The sequence below is a fragment of the Trichomycterus rosablanca genome, chromosome 26 (genome assembly GCF_030014385.1).
Source record: "Trichomycterus rosablanca isolate fTriRos1 chromosome 26, fTriRos1.hap1, whole genome shotgun sequence".
Taxonomy (NCBI): Eukaryota; Metazoa; Chordata; class Actinopteri; order Siluriformes; family Trichomycteridae; genus Trichomycterus; species Trichomycterus rosablanca.
In genome coordinates this window covers 17,078,510-17,105,033 of record NC_086013.1, presented here as the reverse complement: position 1 = coordinate 17,105,033, position 26,524 = coordinate 17,078,510, and the positions used below count along the sequence as shown (strand labels likewise).

Below are 26,524 nucleotides of genomic sequence, written 5' to 3'. Positions count from 1 at the left end.
AATATAACAGAAATGACTTACTGTTCAGCGGTTTGATCCAGATCCGTTCTGCTCTGTATTACCTGCAAAAATGATAGGAATGTAAGGTTGCCAGTTCACACACAACACTCGGCTTCAAGGTAATCTTGTAAACATAAATAAACTACACAGCAAAATAAAATTTAAATAAATTTGATTCGGATTATTGTTAAATATACATTTGCAAAATTTACACTTAAAAACAAAAATCTAAATAAACGCAAATGTCACAGTAAAACACCCAATTACAGCAAAAAACGTTTTAAGTCACATGAATAGAATATACCAATCTGGCAACCATACAGGAACGCCACGCCTTATTGCAGCGCAGAGCCCTTCTTCACTCTAAAGCCTCCAATCAAAGCGCTGCTGCGGGAGCACGGGCTTGAGTCCAAACAATCCCATGACCCCTACATTTGTACACTACATATTGAAGTAAACAACATGCTGTACTGCCTACCTAGTCACACTACTTATTCCATATCTAATTATTTGAAACACCACTCTAACGGATCTATTTGTCTACAGAAAAACTCGGCGTTACTTTAGTTTTAGTTTGTTGGTTTGTTTTAACTTACCACCTAGTGCTGGTCATGGTCGCTGTGGATCCTGTCGCGACACATAATACATTTACTGACACAAATGAAATATTTACAGCAGCCAAGTCACCTCCATATTCTTTTAGAAGTAGGAGGGAAACGAAGTAACCAGGGGAAACCCACGCAAACATGGAGAGAACATACCAAATCTCTTACAGCCCTTGACAAGGGTGATGAGGATCAGACCCGGCTCTACAGCTGCACCATAACATGATGGCATGTATATAGTTGTCATCCATCACTTGGGTCCTGGGTACAAACCAGTCTGTGACTGGTGTTTTTTTTTTTTTTTTTTTTTTTAAGGATCCTGGTTTGCCTCCCACCTCTCACCAACATGCAGCAGGTGGGTTGGCTGCCCTAACCTGCTCTGTTTAGTTTCATTCATATATACAGCATTTAGGAAACGACTTACAATTGTGACTAATACAATGCAAGCAGTGGAGGGTGAGGAGCTTTGCTTGGGGGCCCAACATTAATGCTTGGCAGTGGTTGGGCTTGAACCAACCACCTTCTGATTGCGAGTCCAGCACCTTAAGCAATATGGTACCACTTCTACTACCTACATCATCTTAATGTGATATTTTACCCAACTAATTGCAATTATTTGCAGACAATTTTTCTTTTAAAACCTGTTGTATTATTTTTTTATACCTCAATTCTTCTTCTAAACTTAAGACTAATTTGAACAATTAAAAAAAACATAAATTTTAAACATTAATTCAGAGGTTCACGTAGTTTTTCCAGCCCTGAACTATGAAGAATTCTCTCTAAGCTGGTGCCGGTTCCAGTATCCTCACAAAATCACAAATAAGCGAGAGTGGCAGCTCAACACGATTAACTGAAAGCAAATGTGAGGATTAACACCATGTCCAGGGTGTATTCCAGCTTTGAACCAGATATTTACCAGCAGCACCACATCCATGACCGGTAGGAAGCCGTCTGTATGTTAATAAGTAGATAAACGAACGGGATCTGAACACATTCCTTCAATAATTACTATAGAAACTGAGACACACATTCAAAAGCTTAAATCTTTAAAAAGCATTCTGCTTTATTTCTTTTTTTCTCTCAATGGGATTAAACAAGGGGAAAATGATCATGTTATAATCACATCTCTGAAAGAATAAACATTAAGGATAAATAAGATCCGGGGTCGGACGGGAGCGCTGATCGACCCTTACACAAACTTAAATAGGTAACAGAAAAGTCGACAGTTAAATATCCAGCGTCACTCCTTTAAATCCGAGTCTAGAAAGGAAAGAGTTGATAATGTGAGCCTGTACAGATCTGTTTGTAATCAGTGTGGTCCAAGCAGGTCCACCGAACACCTAATTCACGTCTGAAAATCATAAGAACGAACGTCCTGGAGAGAAAGAAGAAAAATAATCAGTCCGAGTGAGAGCGGTCCACTTTGCACAATTCTTCCAACAGTAGACGTCAAACACACACGTTCTCCATCTTCTCAGAACAACCTGCTGCAGGTCTGTACAACCGGACGCGGAAAGCAAAGTTTGATCCCGAAAGCACCTTTATATTTTTTTTAATTCTTGAGAGATCATGGCGTGAGATGTGCAGCTGAGATCCTTAATGTCCAAACGAAGTAAAGTGAACGTGTCCATAATGTATAGATCTTTCACCAAGACAGGCAAGTTCATCTCATTTCATCCAAAATAAAGACACTTGTTAAAAACAGACTGTGTGTGTGTGTGTGTGTGTGTGTGTCTTGCAAAAAAAAAAAAAAAATATATTAATAATAATAATACTTGGCACCAACTAAACTGGTCATGAGTACCAAGCAAGGCTGTCCCAAATGGATCTGGAACTACTAGGGCTGAGCAAGTTCACAATATGACATGTATAATATCGCAATAAACGATGATACACCCCCATCCCCAGATAGTTTGTACAGTCTGGACTAGGCGATGGACAACAGGCAACCCCCTAGGGTGTCATATTTGGAGGGTAGGGAGGACCACAGTGTATTTAGTCTCTGTGCATCCCAATTAGCCAGGTCTCCTACTGAAAACACTAATTTCTAATTTCAATTCCAAATCCCACAAGCACTTTCATCTCAAGACGACTACCAACATGAAAGCAAGACGCCCAACACGTGCTTCCTCTGTGAAGGCAGAAAGGAAGAGAAATTAGGTCCTGCCTTACTACTACCCCCTTACTACAATGATGAATTCCTAAATGCCAAGACTCACCGTGTAACTCAATTTAGTCATTGCTAATTCCCATCTAAGCGTCTAATCTCCCCATCACATTAAAACTACCAGATTTGGTATGGACAGATGGAACGTCGCATTGTAATGCCAGTAAAGAGAGGGCGTGAATTTAACCATGTCCCACATGCAATAGTATTCGGAAATAAAAACACCGTAACCTGATTTACTGCGATATTATTGGATGGTTAAATGGCCCCGCCCTGACGCTATCAGCACAAGACCGCCCCAACACCACAAAGTGCCCTGTGTTCACTCACCCACCCTTAGAGTGTACTAATAACCCTAAATATTACAGACAGGCCCCGGCTGGCACTCGCAAGCACACCAACATGACCCTTAAAACACTGATGCCACTAATGCCAGTCGCACTTGCAGAGGTGAAAATGAAAGATCACATTTATACACGAAAGAGGGAAAAAAAACAAAAAACTTAAATCACAATTCCAGTCTTTTAAAAGTCGAGTTCTGTGAGTCTGCTCCATGCAGAACAGTGAAAATCTTTAGCTGTGGGGGGGTTTGAAAGGTTTATTGAATAAAAGACGCCCCTTCATAATAGAGCAAATAGGTGTTGGTTATGATATTTATATATTTATTTAAAAAAGAAAAGAAAAAATAAAGGTTAAAACTCCATGGTACCCAGTAAGGATGACAAACGGTGCCACACACTGCAGATCAGCAGTTAAAGAGACGTGTTCGTATTTCTCAGCCGGGTCAATCAGCTACAGTCCGACCTCCTGACCGCGCACGGTTTGGCAATGGACGGGATGAATCGAGTGACCTTGATGTGTCCACGATTTCTCGGATGCGTGTTTTCTGTTCTCGGAGCTCGAACAAGAGAACGAACGCCGATCGTGATTCTTCTTCTCATGAAATGGAAAATAAATAACGAGGAGTCTGCTCAGAAGAGTCCCAAGCTATCACGGCTATGCATTTATATAATCATAGTATACATTTATATATTTATATATAGATAGATTTGAAATCTCTAGAACCGTCCCCGTCCCGGTGCTCTCCGGTCTGCTCTCCGGTGAAGGGTGAACGTGATGAGACGAGACGAACCGAAACTAACGCGGACTAACGGAAACCGGGAGCCAGACGTCCCCCGGCTGAGCGCAGACGGTCGGTCCGGACGGAGAGAGAGACGAGGGAGGGAGGATCTGTGGGGTTCAGGCCTTGCTTTCCTCCACTTTAACACTCTGAGGTTTAATGGCTCCGGTGCGACTGGGTTTCACCTGGAGCGGTGCAGCAGAATCCTGCAGTTTGCTGCCAATCACTGACGAGGAAGGAGCCTTCAGATCCCCAACAGTCTGGCGCACATCACGCAGGGTTTTAGTCTGTAGAGAGAGAAACAAAATTGGTCTATTTTCTACAACAACATCTAATAAGACATAATTACAAAAAAAAAAATGGTAAGTTATTATAAACACATGCTATTTTTTTTTTAATTTACAAAAAGCTACACATAAACCTCATTCAAAAACACTTGTTTACCCTGTACAGGTTTTATATTTAGACTTTTATGGTGGGATAACTTCAGGTGGAACTTTCTCCTCTGCATAGACATTCTACAGTCCCATTTAGAAGAAATGTAGGTTGATTTGGTTTATATTACTTTGGTTTATTCGGTCTGAAATGATAATCAATGAGGATGAGAAACTCCTGGGTCTCTGTCAGGTTTACAAAGCAAAGATTAAAAAAAAAATGTGTCAAAATATTGTCACAAATTTGTTATATTAATATTATTATTTTCTTACTTTTTCTCCGACCACCCCCCACTATTCTCCCCTAATTTAGTCGTACACAGTTACGCTTTGCAACTGACACACGCCCCCTCCGACACGTGATCAGTACCGACTGCCTCTTTTCATCTGCACGAGGCGTTCATATGTGGATCAGCTTCGTGCGCAGAGAGCCACACCCTGATCAGCATTATTCCTCATCGATCAGCCAGCAGGGGTCGTAACCGCATCAGTTATGAGGAACCCTGGTCCTGGCCGGCCAGCCAGCCCAGCCGGGATTCGACACGATGCATCCGAGATCCCAGCTCTGGTGCGCGTCTTACGTGTTTGTGCTGCGCCACCTGAGCGGCATCGTAATATTATTATTAAGTGCCGTCAGGTCGGTTGCGAGTCCTGCCGACCACGTGGAGAGCGTTTCTCCGGACCATACCCGTCTTATGTTTGGGCTTTGGGGCTTCCTTTAATCGTATCTGTCCATCGTATTGCAGGCTGTCTTTTTATTTTTAAGTTATTAGGATCAATTAATCCCGTCAATCAAAGCAACTGCCTGTTTCATGGGCGTAGCCTAATCTAGCAAAACTGGAACTGCCACGATATGTGGTGTGTGCGGTGCTATATGCTGCAGGCTAACTACACCGCAGGATGCGTACACTAACTCTTAGACTTGCAAACCAATTACTCATGCTCTTGGAGGACTGAACTTTCATAAACGATGGATTATCTATAGCTGTACGTACAGATCTTAAGTAAAACAAACAAGACGTGTAAGATTGCCTGCTGTAAACAAAAGCCATGTGTAAGTTGCACCAAAACAGAGATGATGTAAAAACGGAAATTACCTATGGTTTACAGTGGGTGGCTCACCTTCGTGCCCTCCTCTGCACTCTTGTTCGGGGGCTCCAGGTTGGTAGGGGGAGCGGAGTGGGGGAGATCTCGGCCGGGGCCGGAGTACGGGGGAGAGCGCATCATGATGGTCTTGTTTACCTGCATGACAGGCCTCTGGATGGGGTTCGGGAAGGGGCCGCTGGAGGGCGGGCGCATGTGCATCACCATGTTGCCCTGTGAATGGGGCACCTGGGTAACGGAATCAGGAGAAAATCAGTTCAACGGTTCAACAGTACAAAACTATTTTATGTATTTTAGACGGATTAAGAACGGCTGGTGTTGTGAATACCTGTTGTGTGTAATGCGCAGGCAGGGAGCCCATGTTTGGTGGACCGAGCGGCTTCCCGCTGGGGCTGGCAGAGCCAGGCCTGCAAAGTGAAAATACATTCATTATCAAGAAAAGCCCCACACACCACCTGATCTGCTCCGTGATGAACCGTAACGAGATCTGAGGTGTACTGACCTATAAGATCCAATAGGTATTCCAGGTGAGTGAGTGAGCTTGTCAGGAAACTGGAATCCTTTCATCTCCAGCTGAGACCGAGTGGGAAGAATATATACAAAATAAATATCTAAATATAAATATCGGCGCGTGGTGCATCGTTGTTACTATTTCACCCGGAAGGATCGCTCACCTCTCGGTTGCCGGGCATGACGGGCGGCTGTGACCCAGGGGGGATAATGCGACGCGGGGCGCCGACGGAGAGGTTCTGACCCTGCTGGAGCTGGATGGACTGTGGCAGGATCAGGTGCTGCTGGGCCGAACCGTAACGCAGCTGAGAGCCAGGCAGGGGCATCGTCACCTGCCCAAAAGTACAAAAATTGGGTTTATTCGTGCGCGTGTGTGTGTGTTTACATGTTTAAATTACACTATGCAGTCAAAAGTGTGAGGACACGTGAACTTGAACACTTAATTAAATTATAATTAGAGTGTCCTCACAGTTTTGGTCCTAGTACCACAAAGCTACCTGAAGAAGAAAGATAAAGGACTGGGGACGCCCTTCCCCGTGATAGATAAACGCTCACACTTATTTACCTGAATGAGCTGCGAGTCCATGAGCTGAGAGGTGCCCAAACCGGCGGCCTGGTTGATGCCGCTGTCGTAAACCAGCGCCTGGCTGCCGTTGATGGGCTGGTAGTGCGAGCCCGACTGCGGCTTCACCATGTCCGAGGGCTGCATGCCTGGGAAGGCGGAGTACGGCCCTTTGAGAGGACCGGCTCCCGAAAGCACCATGGCGCTCGGGTGGGACAGGCTAGGCTGCATAAACACCTGGGACCTACACACACACACACACGCGAGGTTAGCTGAACGAAAAAGCAATGCTGCACAGTTGCCAGACGAGACGGGTCAAAAGATTTTGGGTACCTGAAAGGCATGGAGTTGAACAGCTCCTGGGACTGAGAGACAGGGAGACCCCCCCTTAGTCCCAACTGAGCCTGAGCCTGCAGAGACGTGTGCAGAGAGATGGGGATCTGCTGCGCTGCTGCCTGATCGGACGCACACAAAAGAGCAAAATGTAATTCTGTCGTAAATAAATAAGTAATAAAACCCCAAGATTAGGGATTGATTAGACTGTTACCTGCTGGTAGCTCTGCTGCTGGGTCATAGTGGGTGGCACCAAGCGAGGCTGACTCGGGAAAACATGGCCATCGAGGTACAGAGGGGGTATATGATTACCTACACACACACAAAAAGCCATTTTCATTCTCATTTCCACAGATCTCGTCTCTACTCGGCACTATTAGTCCATCAGGTAGATTAAAAGTTTACCTTGAATGGAGACAGAAGGAGCGACCGAAGCCACGGGCATCTGGGGCATGGAGACGCCTCCGAACGAGCTGTAGCTGACAGCGTTGGAGGAGCTGCAGGGAGACTGCGTGACCGATCCCGCTCCCACCGGAGAGCCCTGCTCAGGGAGGGACTGCGAGTTCTCCCAGGCTTTACGTGCAGACTCCATCTACAAACGTCAAAACGACAGGTCGGGTCAGACGCCGCAGCGGAATCACGGTGTCGTATTATTATCGAAACGGTTCAGAGCAGCTCCAGTTCGAATCTCGGCTCTGGTATCAGAGGGGCAGACGCGCACACAAGACGCGACCGGCCGTGACTGGAGCATTGCTGCTGCGATTGCGGCCTCTGCTGGCTGGTCAGAGCGGTGCACAGACGGGGAAGAGATCAGTGCATGACAATGTAAGCAATACTGATCCCTGTGTGAAACTGCCCAGTGCAGGTGAAAAGAAGCGGCTTCCTACTGCAAGTGTCATGACATAAGGTCTTATACTTACTCTACAATACTGGTTTTTGCTTTGTCTAGAGGAGTATTTATTTGTTTGGGTTTAAACACTACGTATTTTGGTCCATTTTATATATCTGGAGAATTAAAAGCCAAGTGTGTGTGTGTTACCTTGAGTGTGAGGTCTGTGCTGGGGAACGATATGGGGTTGAGGTTGATGCCAGGCTGCAGGTGATCTCTACGCAGCATAGGAATGCCCTGAGCAAGGCCAACCTGAAAACACACACACACACACACACACATTTCAGTAAACAATCATGTAAACAGTATTCCAGTTAAATTTAGGATCATAAATATACTATATGAACTGAAGTACTGGCACATTGCTTCTACTGTCTGAATTCATGAGTTTCAGCCACAACTGTTGATAACCGTGTAATAAAATCAGTTATTTTTTAGAAAACTTGCTTCCAACTATGCAGCAAGTTTAGGGAAGGCCCTTTCCTGTTTCACTGTGTCCCTGTACACAAAGCAAGCAGCCTGCATAGAGTAATACGTCTAAAAAACACTATGATGCTTGTATCATCTCGCTTCGGGTTGATGGCTGGTTTCTGCCAGCCAACTTCGCTATGCTCGGTCAAGAATGGTGGGCAAATTTAGCCGAGGTGCTTGGGGAAAAACGTACTAAATGACCTAGGGTAGCTAGGGAAAAATGGGAATTTTAAGACTAGTGTACCAAAGTACTGCAACTCTAGACATAGATTAAATGCAAATGTGGTTTTAAGACAAAATTCTTTACATTTTTACTTGCAAAGTCACAAATTCTAACAAAACATTATCAGACTTTAGGTAATTCGGTTAGGTAAACATGCTGAAGCCTACGTTGCCGGCCAGAGCGTCCTGCAGTTTGCCGACCGTGCTGGACACGGCCACCGGCGCCGCTCCCGGAGGGAGGCTGAAGTCCGAGTCTTTGGCGCTGACCCCGAACTCGATGGGAGGAACGGGGAGAACGCTTTCCACGTGGATGTCCACTCCGTTGACGGGGGTGATGGGACCCTCCAGACGCTCCACGCCCTCCGAACCCTTGCGGTTCTTCAGGGATCTCTCGTTTCCGATCGGCCCGGGCTTGTGCTCCTTGCTCAGCTCCGGCTCGGCATCGGAATCCTGGAGAGGCAGAATCGACAGGTAACACCTAAACATCGACAGAATGACGATAATGCTGATCTTCGCCAGCAGGCAGGGTGCACAAGCCCTACCTCTGAATTCGGTTCACTTCCAGTGTAGGACACCTGCTTTGTCCATGCGTCTCCACCAGACGACTGAACTGGTAATGCTGAGGGGAGACAAGGACACCTTTAAATTTTAGATTCAAAGCATGAAACTTGTTTATAAAAGCAGCATAAATATTTATACGATAAGGAAAATATTAACAAATACTTCCGGGAAAACGACGGCTTTATTTAATTTAATTTAATAGGTGAGGATGTTAATTTCTCTATTTTATCAAACAATAATACTCAGTTCATGCTTTCTGAGGGTAACCAGTTAGCACAGGCTTCTATCCAGTGGGAATGAACTGGGAACCAGGTTTCTAAGCCGTTTCATTTGAAACCATCACGCTGCTTTACACAACGACGACTTTAAATGCTAAACTGGTCTGACCTGCGCTGCTCGTCTCCCAGATCTCCGTGCCGAGGTTGCTCGTCGAGAGAGTGTCGTCCGGCTGGTCCATGGACATGCCGCCCTGCTTCTTGGCAAAACGTGGAGGCATTTTGGAGGCGATGGGTCTGTTTTTCACCACCACCTGTAAATCAGAGCGAATACAGCACAGGATCTTAGAGAGCTATGGATTGAGATTTGGCAAGCTGGCGTTGTAAGCGCTCGACCATCTATTTAGAGCAGGAACAATAATTACGATCAGTTATTGGTACAGTGGTTTTGACAGAATGTTTTTACGCCGTGCTTACACAATAGTTATATTCACGGCAGGAACGTTAGGTCATTTTAATCAGTCTATAGCACTTGTATGTTTTAGTATGTTGGCACCATCAATCCTGTAAGTATTTAAGGCAGTCAGTCAGTACAGGTTTGATAGGAATAGCTATTTGGCAAATATTACAGAGTGGGATGGCTTCCCCCTTTTAAAATACGAGTGTGTTAGATGCGTGTGCGGTATCTTCTATAAACCACCCGACACAGTGAACAAAAAAGCAGCAGTTTTTACTGCCGTGGTAAACTGGTGGGTCATTTCCATGGCAGGGTGTGGTTATAATGGGTCGGTCATCGTTTCCAGACTACCAATCGGATTCTTATTTTGCCCAGTGATCCAGATCAGGGTTTTTAAAGCGGATGCCGACAAAAAAATAACTCCCTCTCTATCGAGATCTCAAAAATGTCACTCAGCTGTGCAACCAAGCCGGGCATTGTGTGTCTCAGTGACTGCCATCAACTGGGTTCCTCAGTGCGCCTACAAACACGCCCACTGCTGGCTAGTCGAGGCGCCTGCCTGCACGATAGAAAGAAAGATAGCTTCTGGTCGGGGAATAGTCCGACGCCCTCGTATCGGTCCGGGCAGGAGGTTTTGTATTGGAAACGACAAGACTGGGAGGACAATAAAGAGACGTCAAGGCCACTGAAACGTTCCTACATAGAGAATTACAGTATAACATGCCTGTGCACTGTGCTCCTTCCTCCTCCGATCCTCCTCCTGAGGGCGCCGTTGCTTTTTAGCCAGGGCATCTTGGAAGCCTTCAGGACTTGGAATAGAGGCTCCTGAATCGCTCTCAACTGTAAGAAAGGAAACCGAAGTAGCTGTTAGAGATACGAAGCGTATACGAACACGAGGGTACAAGCGCTCTAAACAAGGACTTACTCGGGTAGCTGGTCAGGTCATATTGTGAAAGGGGTTCAGCCATGTCCGCCTTCAGCGTCCTGGGCTTCAGCTCTTTATCCAGCTTCTTCCCGGCTGATTCGGCAGTGCCGAGGGGAAGACCGTCCTCCGTCTGCTCCACGCTGTACATCGGGCCAGCGTTCATGCCCGAGGTGCCATCGTCTGGACTCCTGAGCAAATGAAACCATGATATGTTTAGAGACATGTAAAAAAGATCTTATCAACTTATTTAGTCCTCAGCTGCACTTAATTTAACACATCCCTGCTCTATGGGGCGTCCAGTCACTGTTTGACGACTGGCTAGGTCGATAGTACAGCCTCAATTTGTGAATTTAAAACCACGAACTGATCCAAAGCTGCATAAAAACTGATCAGACAGACCGAGGAGGGCTGTAGACCGTCTAAAACCCTCTCTGACAAGCATGCTGACCGCTTCTTTTCACCTGCAAGGGGCAGGGTCTCAGTCTCTCAGGTGGAGAGCCATCCAGTCTCGCGTAGACACCTCGACCGGCCAGCAGAGGTCATATTTGCAGCAATGGTGAGGAATCCTTGACCTACCACTGTCCCACCCCACTACAGCCAATCGTGTGGCGCCCGACCGGCCGGTAGCACAGCCGAGCTTCGGACCCGAGCCCCCATCTGTCTTGTCAAAATAATGAACTCACCGCCTGCAGTTGGGCGACACCCCGTTCTGCCAGCCGTCGTTCCTGTTAGACGGGCCACAGCTGGAAGAAGCATCCGAGCACCTTGTCATCTTCCCACTTTCCATAACGGACAGGTCGCTCTTACGATTCTGCCGGTCCACCAGTGGGCGCTGGCTGGAAAAGCTTCTCTTGGAGAGCTCCCTCTTCTCGGAGCCGGCCTCGCCGTGGCCCGAATCCGCCAGAGCGTCTCCGCGCTTCTCTCTCCAATCGTTGGAGTCGCCGTTTTCCGAGCCGCTCTCCCAGTCTTCACCCTGAGGGGCGAACTCCTGCTGGCGGCTTCCGGAACACTGCCCGGGCCAGTGGTCGTCGCTGCTCTTGGATCGACCGGGCCAGGGGTTGGAGAAGTCCCCGTTCACGTACTCTTCGCCGTTCCACTGACTGCCAGACTCTCGCTCCTGGAGCAGACGCCTGAACCGTGGGGGTTTGTCCTGGCGAGGTGGACGGCGTCTCCTCATGGGGCGGTTGTCGGAATTCTCGTCAAATTGGTAGTCGCCCTCTTTCTCGTCGAGTCCGTTTTCGGTGAAGGAGGGCGGCTTTGAGGGGTACTTCAGGCTCTCGCCTTCGGACGACTTTCTCGAAAAGGAGTCGCCTGAAAAGTTGTAACCGTTTTGTTGAGCGGAACCGCCGAACTGGGCCCCTCTTCCACGCCAGGTTGAAACATCCCTCGATGCAAACCCTCGGTTGTACCCGGCGTTCAACCTCGGAGGAAGGGACCGACCAAAATTTCTTGTTCGGGATTTCTCCCTCATGTCCCACCCGGATTGGTCATCACTGTAGACTTTATTGGACCTCCACGAGTCCCTGTCCACCCTGTCCGTCGTGGAATAAGCGGCCTCGGCGTTCTCGCCGTTCTCTCCGTTCTTCTGCCTGCGGCGTTTCGGCAACTCTTCGTACTCCGAGGCCTCGCTGAGCGTCTCGCTCACGTTGCGCCTTCTCGGTTTGCCTCGTTGCAAGTCCTCGGGTTTGACGAACTCGCGTGCGCCTCGACCCCGACCGGCTCGGTGCATGTTCCCGGCGTTAAACGCTCCTCTAGGGTTGTCGGTACGACCTCCTCGGCCTCCGCCTCGAGAATTGAAATCCCTGAAGCCTCTGCCTCGACCACGGCCCGTTCCCCTGGCTCCGGCGAACGCCTGCTCCTCGTCGATGAAGATCCAGTTGTTACGGCGCGGCACAGCAGACTCTCGGTCTTCCAGCGTCTCTTTCGGCTGGTATTTGTTAGTCCAGCCGTTTTCCTTGCTCCTCAAATCCTCGTTTCGGAGTTCCTCGGTCGGGTAGCTCGGCTTCTCCACTTTGGGTCTGGAAGCTTGCTTCTCCTCGTGGGTGCTCACGGGAGCCGGGTGCCTGCCGGCCAAAGGTTGGTTGTCATTTTTCAGATCATAGACATTAGTCAGGACTTCCTTCTCGAGTCTATACGGAACGGTCTTCTCCTCCGGCTCAGACTTGGGCTTCTCGTTCTCCTTGTCCTCCACTTTTAGGGCCTTGAGGACGGGTTTCTTGATGGGACCGGTCCTCCTGAAGGTCCTGCTGCCGGATTCGGACGGCTGGCCGACGACGCTGCTGCTGCTCGAGCCGGCTTCGGACCACTGAACCTGCTCGTCTTTGTCTTTCCTCCAGAAATCACACTCGAAGTCGTCATCCTTCCCCTCGCCGGCGTCGTGGTGAGAATCCTGACTCTCTCGGTGATGTCGGTGAGAGGAGAGCTCTTTGTGGTGCTCCAGGTTCGAGTACTCCTTGTGCTGCGACGGGCGGTGGGCGTCTTCGTGGCCGGAGTCGTGCTGCGAACCGAGAGACATGTCGGATCCTCGGCCCGGGCGGAAGACCTGGTGAGAGAGATGCTCTGATGGACTGTCCACGCGCTCGTTCCTCTCATCGTAAGAGTCCTGCTGGGAGCATGACCGGTCACTCCTGCGTTAGAGAGCGAGACGTGCGGTAAAAACAAGGTACACGTTCATCTAAACGTACGAACTGGATTAATTTATTAGGATTTTAACGTCATGTTTTACACACGTTGACATTCATGACAGGACAGGTCATTACTGCTGGCACATCTTTGTACTGTGGGAGAAAACCGGAGCTCCCGGTGGAAACCCACGGACACAGGGAGAACATACAAATGCCACACAGAAAGGACCTGGTCCGCTCTACCTGGGGATCAAACCCAGGACCTTCTTGCTGTGAAGAGACAGTGCTACCCCAGTCATGTTAGCACGTGTGTGATATTCACTATGCTAGTTTTATTAGTCTTGTATTATATACATATGTTTTAGTCTTATATAATTGAGCAATTTAAAGACTATTTCTGTATTATCTCGGGTAAATAACTTTTGACAATTAATAAATGTCCGTTGGAAAGACCGACCTGTCGTCCACCTGACTCCTCTCCGCGCTCTCGTGCGGCCTCTGATAAGGAGGGGTGAAACTGCGAGCGTGCGGGAAGCCATCTTGGCTCCAAACTGGGTAATTCTCAGCAGAGGGTGCTCTTCTCTCCTGGTGCATGCTGGGATGGCAGCCCTCGTCAGAACCAGAACCGGGGCTGTTGAGGTGATCCTGCGGCATCACCGGCTTCATCATTCCTGTTAAAAAAATTCAATATAGTCAGTCCTGATGATAGACAGGGATGCCAAATAAACCTGTACAGGGATCGATTAACTCACCTGACGAGTGAACAGGGGGGTAGTAATCGAGGGGTGAGCGGCCCTGGGTCACTCGGGGGTCCATGTAAGGGGGCATCATCATCCAGCGTGGGTCAAAACCCAGCACAGGAGAGGGGTAATAACCTCTCTGGTTGGGTACGGAGCCAGACTGCTGCCACTGCTGCACCTTATACGTTTGCTCCTGAAATACAAACGACGTATCGAATGAGCCACGAGTCCCACAGGGGGTCGACGAGATCAGAGAACCGCCGGTGGAAACACGCGCTCCCGTTCAAACCGCTGCGCTCGACACCGATCCGACAGAACGAGAGGATTAGAACTTTAAAGCCGGGGGCCGTTTGAAGTGTTCCGACTGTTCACCTGCTGTTGCTGCTGTTTCTGGAAGCGGGGCGGGACGGCTTTCTGGTGCCGGGCGTAGTCTGAAGCGTCGTCCTCATTCCTGTAGCTGAAGTCGTCTCTGTAATCCTGGTTATGAAGTGGATCGGGTTTCTGCTCCTCTGCGAGAGAAAGAGAGCGAGAGAGTCGTTCAGTCAACGCTACAGCGATAGTATAAAGAACAAGTACACAATGAATGACAGCGCACTATATGGCCAATAGTATGTAGACACCAGATCGTGAACTTCTCGGACATCCAATATTGGCTTTGTGTGTGTATAAGCGCTTTAGGGCTGGCACACGTGGATAAGAACTGGACATCCAAGCAATTTTACCATCCTGCATTGCTGCAATGTCCAGTTTTGATGCCTGTGTGCACACTGTAGGTGCTGCTGATAGTGGACAGAAGATTGGCATGGGCATTTTGACTAGTCAGACACAGAAGGGTTTGATACATCGCGTTTGAGGAGGTTATATTTGCCTGCTCCACGCCCCCTCTGGCACGTACGCAGTCCTTTGACCCCCCCACACGCACAGATGCCATGATCTGCTAACCAGTCTGGTGTTTTTCCACCCAGCAGACTCGATGCCCAATTTTTGCCTGCTGCAGGCACCCAGCCGACCAGTAGCAAAGCTGAGATTCGAACCGGGGTGTTCAGAACCTCGGCGCTGGTTTGCTAGCGGAACAGCCTGCTGCGCCACCTGGGCGCCTTTAGGGACGGTGGTAGCCTAGTGGGTAGAGCTTTGGGCTATCACCCGGAAGATTGGCGGTTCAAATCCAGGCTCTGCTATGCAGCCACTGTTGGGTCCTTGAGCAAGGCCCTTAACCCTGTCTGCTCCAGGGGCGCCGTACGATGGCTGACCCTGCGCTCTGACCCCAGCTTCCAATCAACTGTATATGTATATATGACAAATAACGTATATCTTCTATCTTCTTTATGATTTTTTACATTTTAAGGACTACTGAATTCACAAGTTGGCAGTCAGATGCCCGATAAACAATCATGTCTACCTCTAGCTCCGTGCTGCCACACCTCCGGTTGTTGTTTAGCCGAGTCTCTGCACGGAGACTGCGCCGGCTCTTTATTTTCGGCCCCGGGCGCCTCTGCGGGCTGCGCGGGTTTCTCGGTCTTGCCGAATTTCTCGTCCAGCCTCTTGAGCTTCTCGGCGCAGGCGGCCAGTCTCTCCTCGCGGGCCCGTCTCTCTTCCTCCTCGCGCCGCCGACGCGCCCTCTCCACGGCCTCGGAGACGTCCGCCGGGACGAACTTACCGCGGGGAGGAGGGGGAGCGGGGCGCTGCGGCTCGGGCTGCTCGTCGACGGACTCGCTCACGCCGCTGTTCCTCTGCTGCGGCTGAAAGGAGATCGTATACGAGTTCGTATTGCGTTTCTGTACAAGGATTCACACGTAAAAGGTTATATCGTGCACACACTTTGTGTTTAGACCTCGAGTAAAATTTATTACACAGTTTAAGACCGATTGTTGATGTTCTACACCTTTCCCTCCCCCATTCAGTGAGAATGTGCAGTTTATGTGGGTTAATTTGGTTCTGGATTTGACTCGAGGAGCAGCAATCATGGATTTTTAGGTCCGAGTTTGCGTTCTCTCCAGCCACATTGGTTTATATCTGTTGTAGGAAGGATCATCGCCCGATCACCATGCAGTTCCTTGTTACCTGCAAGTCCGTTGAGCTGTATCTGCTGCTGGTTTTCCTGGAAAGTGGAGGCTCATGCTGGTGATGGTACAAGTCATCCTGACCCTCGGAGCTCATCGACGACTGGCGCTCACGACGAGAATCCCACTCGGCCCTACGACGGATTTCAATGAGGCACTTCCTCAATCGAACACAGCTATTGAACCAAAGCGTTTAGTCTAATGCAGCAAACACGTACCATGCTTTGTTCTTCTTGGCGAGGCAGTGGTCCTCTTCGTCATCGCTGAATTTGAGCTTCTCGCTGTAATCCACCTCCTCGTGAAGACCTGGAACCAGAACAGGGAATTTATTCCACCCATTAATGGTACATTTTGCTTTTTTTTCTTCCCCAAAGTCAGTTCAATTCATGTCCATTATAAACGACCACGACTTTTAATCATGCATTGGACATACGTGCATAAATGACAGTATGTAATCTACTCTGAACAACACTTCATTCACTCATTAAACTCAATCAAAGGTTTACAGGCACTACAGCCAAGTGCTTACCAGCCCATCCGTCCTCCAAGTCGTTGTCCAGATCGTCCAGATCTTTAAGGTCATCGATGTTAATGATGGCAGCTCGGGGTGGCCTGTCTCCAGGGCGGCGAATCGGTCGAGGCGAGGGACGAGGGGGAACCCGGGTGAAGCGGTTCTCCCTCCTAACATCTCCGCTGATAACGAAAGCCATTAAGAAAAACATCAGACGTGCACCAGTTCTGTTTTTGATGGGGTTCTGCGGTTGAGAAACAATCGACTGCTGTGCTATTGACCTTGCCGGGCATCTAAAAGCCACGACTGTCTGTGCCTTAGGGAGGGGGGGTTAACAAGGTTCCTCACTGGCAGTGCAAATGCGACTGGTAGCTAGTAATTATTGGAAAATGAGATGTACAGCAGGTTCAGTACTTACTTGACAGGCTCAGGTGGAGGGAAGGCAGGTCTGAACGCGGGTCGAGGATCAAAACGGACGGGGGCGACAGCAGCGGTCGGTCCGTGCTCGGAGGAACCCGTCTCGCGACTCTCCTTAGAGCACATCTGAGAAAAATAATAGAGAAAACGATCACGTCTGATTTTAAATACCAACAAGATGCTTCAAGGCTCATAAATTGCGTCTAAGGGACATTTTGTGGGTTTGGTGGGCACCTGTATTAATAACGCAACCGAACGGAACACATATTTAAAAAAACTAATTGTATTCAAACAGAGTGACCTCTATGCGATCATTTCAGCTAGAACAGCAGCCACTCTTTTGAGAAGGCTTCTCACAAGACATTGAAGTATGCCTGTGAGAATTTGTGCCCATGTGGTCAAAAGATTAGAGGTCAGGGCTCTGTGTAGGACACTAAGCTTTCCTTCGTGTTCTTCTCCAAAGGGGCACAGTCATGCTGGAACAGGAAAGGGCCTTCCCTAAACTGTTGCTGCAAAAGTTATGATTGATACACTGAACACCACAACTTACGAAGGCGGGCAGCATGTCGTGGTAGGTGGCGGAGTTGGAGTGATGCATCTGATATTGCTTCCCCGGTGTAATCCTGCGTGCCGGCTGCGCTGGCTGCGCCGGCCGGAGCGGGGGCTCCTTCAGATCGGGGGGCGGCGGCGTGGCAGTGACCGAGTTAGCCGTCGAGGAAGCGGAGGTGGCCGAAGTCGAGGGAGGGAGAGGAGTCGCAGCTTCGGGTGAGCCGCCGGTTTTGCCCTCCGGCTCGGGAGGGAGGGGCGAGGATGGAGACGGGGGCTGCAGCAGCAACCTTCCTCCACCCTCTCTCCAACTCGTCACATCTGAGAAAGATCACATATAAAAACTAACATTTAACACACACACACACACAATAGAACACAGAGCTTACTTAGTGAACTGATATCTAGACTCACTCTGAGGGCGGAGGCTTGGTCCGGGCCCATACGACGGATCGAAGACGCTTTTTTCCTTGCCACCCTTGTCCTGTTCGCCTGCTGCTTTCAGCGTCGGAAATTCCTCGTGAGAGAAGGGCTGCAGTCGGTTTGAGGCCCTTAAACCTGCAAGACCGACAGAAGAACAGATCAGAATGGATTTTGGTACTATAATGTTGCTTTAATACACGAGAAATAACAAAGACAGGCAGAATGAATAATAAAATCCAACATTCAAGTGTTCTGGCAAGCATTAGCTTACAGCAGTGTCGTGTACTACATTTCTAAATCACACAACACGGCCTAAATTTAAGCTTTGGGAACCGGACGACCTGTGGGACCTTGAATTCGCTTCTATAGACACACGGTTTATAAACAGCAATGAGGTTCTCAGGTTTCTTTGTGCACACGGAGCATAGATGGGTTCGTGTGCATTGATCAGAAACACATCTGAAAGACAAATCTGGACGTTACCATCTTGATCTACTGCCTTTCCATTTAGTTGTGCCCATTGCTTTGGTCCACCGGTGCTTGTGCTCTGTGAAAAAAAAAACAAATAATACACAAGTCAGCGCAAAACATACAATATTAAAGGTAGCATCGTATTTTTATTAAAGCATTTCCTCCCCATTTTCCTCCTGATTTAGCGACTCAATTTTGTCTGCTGAGAGATACCCGACTGCGCCTCTTCCGACACGTGCACAGCCCTCCTCTTCTCGCCCCTGCATTCTGCACAGGCGTCTCTTCCACCAGTCAGGGCCCTTACACAGCGTTATGAATATCCCTGTTATAAGATCTCTGATTGTAGGTGAGGTGGGTATATTGCGGAACCCCTCTTTCACCCATGCACTCCGCACAGGCGCCTCTATCTGCTAATCAGGGTCCATACACAAAGCGTTTGAAGACCCCACCCACATAGTCCGGTCATCCCGCCCTAGCAGAAACGTGTCTGTCCACCTGGGCGCCTCTGTATGATCATATTTAACGTTATATGTAAATTAAATACGTAACCGTTTATTTATTTCAGAGCTGGAAATTTCGAAGTCATGAGCTGCATAATTTGTCAATAATTAAGGACAATTAAGGTCCGGCTGCACAAAGACACAAACTCTAAACAGGTGAAGTTTTACCTCCTGGCTGACTGGCGCTGTTGGCTTCTGCAGATTGGAGACGGATTTCTGCGAAGGCAGCTGCGGCTGCGACTCCGGCAGCTGTGCTGTCGACGCAATGGAACTGCAGGAGACGGAAAAAGCAGTCGAGCATGCACCGTTATTCATCTTTAATTCAATACTCGGTCATTCTGCCAGTTGTGCTAAATTTTTTTCTTAGAATTATACCTTGGTATATTAGTTGCGGGTCATTTAGAGTGCGTGGCAGAAGCAAAGCACGGTGCATGGCTACGAATGTACAGGGTGGTTCATTATACACTGCAAACTTGTTCACAAGTGCTAATTTAAACAAAACAATGACACTGTAATGGCTATACCGTCAGACCCAGAGTGAATGGTTTAGTTTGGCTGTTCCTGTTAGGTGTCGCCATAGTGGATCGTTCATCCGCACATTTGATTGGGCACAGTTTGGGCCCTTGGTGATGCCACCCTCCCTATTTAACCGGCACTAAGGGTGCACTGATGAGTCCCTGGGGTCAGCCTTGTGTATTTATGAGCCCAGCACAGCCCAGGACTCGAACCCTGAGAACTCAGGCAGTGCTGTTTAACAACAGCGTGGATCTAACCATCCATCATTACCATTACACTACACCACAGCTGACACCTCCTGACATTCCTTTTTGCTTAAAACCAATTTTTTTTTAGGGAGGCAGCAGAGGGCACTGGCACTGTTCACCTCGCCTGGTTGACGGCACTTCACAAAGTTGCCAGGTAGGGGATTTTCCACCCAAATCTATTGATGTGAGGATTCTTTATTTGAATTATTCATTTATTTATATAATGTTGGATTTGTTTAAAAATTTCATTTGTTTTCTTTTACACAATAAGCATTATTTGGCATAGTTTGTACCTACCTCAGAAATAAAAGGGCATTCATTATTTAGATAAATAAAAGACAAGCACAAATACAGTATTTTATTTTATTGTTTGAAAGAGAAATAATAAAAGGACACTTTTATTTACAAAAAAAATCTGGGAAAAAAATCGTAAATCGTATCGCATTGTGGGTGGAGTGTATCCTTACATCACTAGTCAAAGCACTATACACCCAAAGTTGCCTTTTACTAAGCTCTGAGCGGTGAGATTTATTTAGATTTCCCTTAAAACTTCACATTTCAACCTTCATTTCATCACCACAGATCTTCCCGACACCCGTTATATCATTCTGCCGAATCACCACTAATAACCGATGCGCGTTGGACCTTGAATTCACTTCTATTGGCACACAGCCTATAAAAGGCGACGAGGTTCTTATGGGTTTTCTTTGTGCACACGTTGCGTAGGGCGTTACACGTGAACTAAAGACCCTTGGGTTCGTATGCAGTGCCTGACGCAACTCAAGTCAACGTTTCAGAATAAATACAGGATTTAACTCGGTGATGCGGCTCTGGCGCACTGATGATCCTGATCTTTCAATTCTTCTTTTATTAAAATTAAAATAAAACTAATTCCACCTCCGAAATAAGGGCAGCGTTGAATCGATAACGGCAGCACTAAGCAATCAAGCCCGAGTATGAGAACACCTACCACTTTTGATCGGGTTGCTCCTGCTTGTTCACCCATCCTGTTCCGTCTTTGGGCACGATAATCACGTTTGGATCGTTTCCTCTATTTTCGGATTTCAAGCTCGGCAGGTGAGCGGGCGGGGGCATTCGCCGGGCAGCGGCCACTTTACCGAGACTCTGTAAGCCATGTCGTGCAACTACTGCAAAAAACAAACAAAAAAAAAAAGAACGGAACGAGTCCGAATTAAGACTTTAAGACTATCCCCCCCTACCAGACACACACTGGTTACCGATGTTCCTGTACATGCAGCACTGTTGTAACAGAACACCAGCGCATTAACTGAGGAGATGAGTCAGACACAGACATAACTCGGTCTCTAAACAGACATGCTGCCTCAAAGTAATATGATGTTACAGGGACTGGCATCTAGAAAACAGACCCAAGACATGATGTGCTACATACAAACCAGAACACCACTATAGAGGTATTAGCATTTCCCCCCAAATCTAGTCGTATCCAATTCCCAGATAGCATTACGCTTCCTCTATACTGATACAGCCGTGACTAACACACGCCCCCTCCAACACGTGTGCAGTCACAGACCGCTTCTTTTCACCTGCACGAGACGACTTCATATGTGGCTCGCACCCTGATCCCATTATCCCCCGTCTCTGTAATTGCAACCCAATCGTTGTTCATGTAGGCGCCCAGCCTGCCGGAAGCAGAGCCGAGATTCGAGCTCAACAGTCTGAGATGCGACTCTTCTGACTCTTGTAATTCTGATTCTCGAGGTTCGAGGGTGCGGTGTGTACTTGTGTGGTGCTTGTGGTTCTTACCTGTGGTTTTCTGAGTTTCTATTGACTTTCCCTTGTACTTGTCAAATAGGCTGAGTGAGGAATACTTGCTTTTCCCATCCTTGGACTTGGTTATTTGCCCCAAACGATCGGACATTGCGATGTAATGTCATCGAGTAAGAAAATTTTTTCTCGGCACCCCTTGCTCTGTACCTTCTGTTTCTGTAAACACACACACACACACACACACACACACACACACACATTGATAGCGGTGAGAGGCTGAGAAAGAACACGATGAATAAATGCAGGAGCGAGTCCCGTACCTACAGTCCAGCAGGTAGTGCTGGACAATAATTCAATATCGATATATGTCGCGATAGAAAATGTTTCAATAACGGCGATATGATTTTTAAACAAATTCGATCGATGACGTACGCCACAGGCACGAAGCCAGTGCTCAGCGTTACCGCTCTTAAGCACTTTTTATATTCTTTATCCTGGTTGAGATGTTTACATACAAATAATAATCAGTCCATGTTGTGGATTAAAGTTGGTTAAGACCAGAGGAAGAAAGTAAGGAATTACATTTACTGGCGTTACTGTAATTGAGTCGTTTTTTTGTGTACTTGTACTTTTTAAAGTAGTAATTTTTTTACAGCCAGTAATTTTACTTTTACTTAAGTATGTTTTGTATTAGGAATTGTAATTCACTACATTTTAAATAAGATCCGTTACTGAGTAAAAAAACGATAAAGAAATCGCGTCTGGGAAACTGCTGCAGTGAATTCTGCGACGGGGAGTCGGATCTTTTGTCTCGGTTCCTTTTAAAGAGCCGTATATATATATACACATAACGACTCCCAGAAGCGCGAGTCGGTTCCTTTATTTCTTTTAAAGGGCCGTTCAATAGATTCGAATCATTCTACGACACATCACTAGTGATTATACAGTTTGAAAAGGTTTTATGGGACTAAAATGACACATTACACATCCCTAAATGTTTTAAATGTTGTATCAACATGTTTCTTCTATTATATTTTAATTAAAAACAAATAGTGAGATTTATATCCACTTGTCCTGTTTGCATTACACAGAAGAGACCCCCCCCCCACATTTTAAATGAGTTACTTTTTACTTCAGTAGATTTTTTAGACTTGTAACTTTACTCGTACTTAAGTAAAAATTAAAAGTAATAGTACTTTTACTTGAATACAATATTTTAGTACTCTTTCCACTTTTTGACTATTTGAGAATGATGTCGTGTTTTTGTTTGTATACAAACGCTGAATACAAGTAAAAGGTGAAAGCTAATTTATTTGTACCATTATTATTATTATTATTTCTAAAATATTATGTAGTTTTAAAGGGTGAGATTTTATAGACATTGCAAATAGATTTTTCAGAGGTTTGCAGGTACAGCCTTTCAATGTTGGTGTTCTTGGAAGTTTTTCTGACATTTGTATTATTCATATCGATATCGGAATTATATCGTATCGACCGAAATTAGGAGTTATATCGCGATATGAATTTTAGCCATATCGTCCAGCCCTACCAGCAGGCTTGATTTAAACTCTACTCGGACTGCACGGGAGAGAGTAAAGTACAGAGCAAACGGCAGCATGCAATATTTTAGGTACAAACCAGTAAGACCGAGGGAACATTCAGATGAAACGTCATCAAAACACGCTCACTCGATTACAGTTCAATTCCAAAACCATCAAATCCACTCATCTTCTCCTTCATACTGGCATCATCGTCGCATCATGTTCTGTGATGACATTTCAGAGGCCGAACCCAAATAAGCGCCAGCCAGTAACGTGACATGTCCAGTTATACAGGCGGACTGATTTTCCGCCCAGCAACAGAGAGGTTCCTCACAAACGCAGACACGGCAGCGCTGCTGGAGTTTTTAAACACCTCACTGTTACTGCTGGACTGAGAATCGTCCACCAACCAAAAATATCCAGCCGACAGCGCCCCGTGGGCAGCGTCCTGTGACTGCTGATGAAGGTCTAGAAGATGAGCGACTCAAACAGCAGCGATAGATGAGCGACCGTCTCTGACTTTACATCTACAAGGTGGACCGACTAGGTAGGAGCGTCTAATAGAGTGGACGGTGAGTGGACACGGTGTTTAAAAACTCCAGCAGCGCTGCTGTGTCTGATCCACTCATACCAGCACAACACACACTAACACACCACCACCATGTCAGTGTCACTGCAATGCTGAGAATGATCCAGCACCTAAATAATACCTGCTCTGTGGTGGTCCTGACACGGGTAAAAATGGTATGTAGAGAAACAGATGGACTACAGTCAGTAATTGTAGAACTACAAAGTGGAGGCATGATTTGGGTTACTGCTGTTCTGAAAAGTAAAATTCCTCTACATCTTCAGGCCTGAAAGCTTTGTGCTAAAATTGACTTGATATTTGGGACTGATCACAATTTCCCCCACCTTGAATGAACCTCCAATTCAGTCCATGCTGCCACCACCATACTTCGCTGTAGGTTCGTTGTTCTTATGTTGATGTGCAGCACTGTTGTGTCAAACATTCCTTGGTTTAACCTTGGTCTCATTAGACGATAAGACATTTTCCCACATGTCAGGAGCAGCCGGTAGTGGATGTTTCTCCTGCCACCCGACCCCACAGCCCAGACAGGGAGGATACGGGAGATCGTTATCACATGCAGCACACAAATACTGCTCGACAGGAATTCCTGCGGCTCCTTTAATGTTGATGTCCTCCAGGCAGCCTTGTCTTATCACTCATTTCGGAAGGACGTCCAGTTCTTGGTCCTGTTGCTATTGTACCCACTTGATGATGACGGATTCACTGTGTTCTGTGGTATACGTAATGCTTTGGAAATGTTTTGTACCTGGACAGATAACTTTTAACAATGAGCCCTCTGATGCTTTGTAGGCTCTTTTGATAGCATCACGATACAGGGCTGACGTTTCTTTCCCAGACGGCACCAAGCAGGCACGCCAAGGCTCGAATGGTTAACTCATACCTGACCATAAAGTAATCAGTTAATTAACCCAGTCGTTAAAATGGCACACTTGGTTCCAATTAAGTCTATACAGAGTAAGAGTGCCAGCTCTGTGTACCACCGCACAAGTATGAGGGGGCCCAACGGAGACAACTGGGCAGTGGCGGGGCTTTAAACTGGCAACCTTCTCATTCCTAGTGAGCTACGCCTTTGTTTGTCATGTATACATATACGCGTGTACAGTACAACAAAGTTCTTTCTTCGCATAGCCCAAGCTTGTTTGAAAGCTGGGGTCAGAGCACAGGGAGCAGAGAAGGTTAAGGGCCTTGCTCAAGGGCCCATTAGTGGCTGCACAGCAGAGCTGGGATTCGAACTCTCAACCTTGATAGCCCAAAGCTCTACCCACTAGGCTACCACTGTTTAAATCACAATCTATGATGCTGGTCAGCGCACAGATGAAGCCAGACTGCATGTTAAGCACCGGGTCGGCTCATTTTACGACTCTTGCTCAGGGGTCCAACAACGTTTAAGATGGTGGAGGCAATGTGTGTGTTTGTGTGGAAGAGCCGCATTATGTAACGGGGCAAAATGCAGTGTAAAATACTCATTTTTCAGGCCAGAACCAACTGAACTATGAACATTAGACCTCTAGTGGTTGCACATTTCGATCTAATGACAGACTTTTTGGGTAGGAGTCTATCAGCACGGAACATTTCAAATTTGTCAGATTGAAGTGGAATGACCTGCATAGTTGGAACTGATCACAATTCCCCCACCTTGAAGCCCCAGAAAATCAGACCCAAAGCATAATGCTCCCACCACCATACTTTACAGTGGTTGTGGACTTCTTTTGCTGATGTACAGCATTAATTTGTGCCACTAAAATAAGCATTTCAGCCGGAACCAACTGATGTATGAGCATTAGATCAGAATTCAGCCTGATATTATAACTGTACCAACGTCAATAAATCCTAAATACACTCAATACATCATTATCCATCCCTGATCACACTTCAGACACCATATCAAACACCAAACAAGGTAAGGGAAATGATCAACGTCATTATAAATATGAAGAAAAGGAAAAAATATGTATATAAATGTAATATTTTAATAATATATAAAGATGCTCAGTTTGATGTGCATCCAGTTGCCTGGTGACGCTTTTACAATAAAAACTGGATCAACTGACAATCATATTCGGGAAATTTGGTCTAAAAATGAACTATTACAGTAATATATGACCAGTTTAATGATATTAAAAGTGCAAAAAGCAGCAGCTGATACAACCAGTTTTTACTGCTACATATCCTAAGCTAAACTAGCTTTAGCATCGGATGTAAACATCGCTAACCAAGCTCGGCTGGATTCGCTTGCACTTTAGATAAAAAAACAATTAAATAAGCGGGGAAATAAAATACAAATAATCCACATTTCGGCAGTATTTCTTCTATTTCTTCTGACTTTGATGTGGGAAAACGGACAAAAACAGAAAGGCGTCTGCAAATACGAATAGCAGCCGACGCTAATGCTAACGCTAACGTCTAAATCAAGCGGAAAAAAACACCGAACCGAATTCTCAAACAGCAAAACCATTAGAAAGAATAAAGACCAACAATAAACAACAACAACAAACTAAATCATCATAAAGACATAATTCTGCTCGCACCTGTAAAAGCAGGACAGAGATTAAAAATGGCCGCGGCGTCTCAGAACAAAAGCAACAATAAAGTCCGGAGCTCCAGATGCGATAAAACAGCCCAAATCAGACACACAGAGCCAATAAAACTCACCGATTAATCGGATGAATCTTAGACGAAATCAGACGAGCAGGATTAGATCCAGTAGAGAGTAAAACGAGAGAGGATGGATATAGATTCGAGATCAGAGCGGGTTTGATCGAATCTCTTGATTTCGCTCAGTGTCGCTGCTCTGCTCCCACTAACAGCACCTGCGGATATGACGTAGCGCCGAGCGTCATGCGCACAACAGCGACACCTGCTGCTCGACTCGGTCATTTCACTTCTGTGTTTTTATTATTTATCTTATTGTTGTTCACATTAAAACTCTTGTTTCATGTATTAATATTTATTTTATTAAAATAATCCTTCTATCTGTGTATGTGGATGAGCACATGTGTGTGTGACAGACAGAC

The 26,524-nt window shown here is 46.8% G+C and overlaps 1 protein-coding gene and 1 non-coding gene across 4 annotated transcripts; both read right to left on the bottom strand.

Annotated features, from left to right (window-relative positions):
• Positions 1-1,643: 1,643 nt before the first annotated feature.
• Positions 1,644-26,295, bottom strand: prrc2b (proline-rich coiled-coil 2B). 3 transcript variants are annotated; one of them, XM_062989036.1, is made up of 31 exons: positions 26,163-26,295; positions 21,417-21,596; positions 20,602-20,779; positions 19,036-19,138; positions 18,380-18,443; positions 17,888-18,031; positions 17,478-17,794; positions 16,929-17,053; positions 16,529-16,692; positions 16,218-16,305; positions 16,001-16,133; positions 15,339-15,678; positions 14,312-14,448; positions 13,952-14,132; positions 13,657-13,870; positions 11,259-13,202; positions 10,576-10,763; positions 10,375-10,490; positions 9,366-9,507; positions 8,960-9,036; positions 8,586-8,867; positions 7,875-7,976; positions 7,241-7,427; positions 7,050-7,147; positions 6,836-6,957; positions 6,506-6,746; positions 6,105-6,272; positions 5,933-6,003; positions 5,759-5,837; positions 5,449-5,658; positions 1,644-4,179 (listed from the first exon to the last, which is right to left on the bottom strand). In XM_062989036.1, exons 2-31 carry the CDS (start codon positions 21,529-21,531, stop codon positions 4,012-4,014), a joined length of 6,498 nt encoding a protein of 2,165 aa, XP_062845106.1. In that variant the 5' UTR covers positions 21,532-21,596; positions 26,163-26,295; the 3' UTR covers positions 1,644-4,011. The 3 variants fall into 3 exon arrangements, with proteins under 3 accessions (XP_062845106.1, XP_062845107.1, XP_062845108.1); XM_062989037.1 differs by having other exon boundaries at positions 21,417-21,590; XM_062989038.1 differs by having other exon boundaries at positions 4,095-4,179; positions 5,424-5,658.
• Positions 20,266-20,399, bottom strand: LOC134303765 (small nucleolar RNA SNORA68). Its single transcript, XR_010007696.1, has one exon. It is a non-coding gene; the product is annotated as a small nucleolar RNA SNORA68 (small nucleolar RNA).
• Positions 26,296-26,524: the final 229 nt, after the last annotated feature.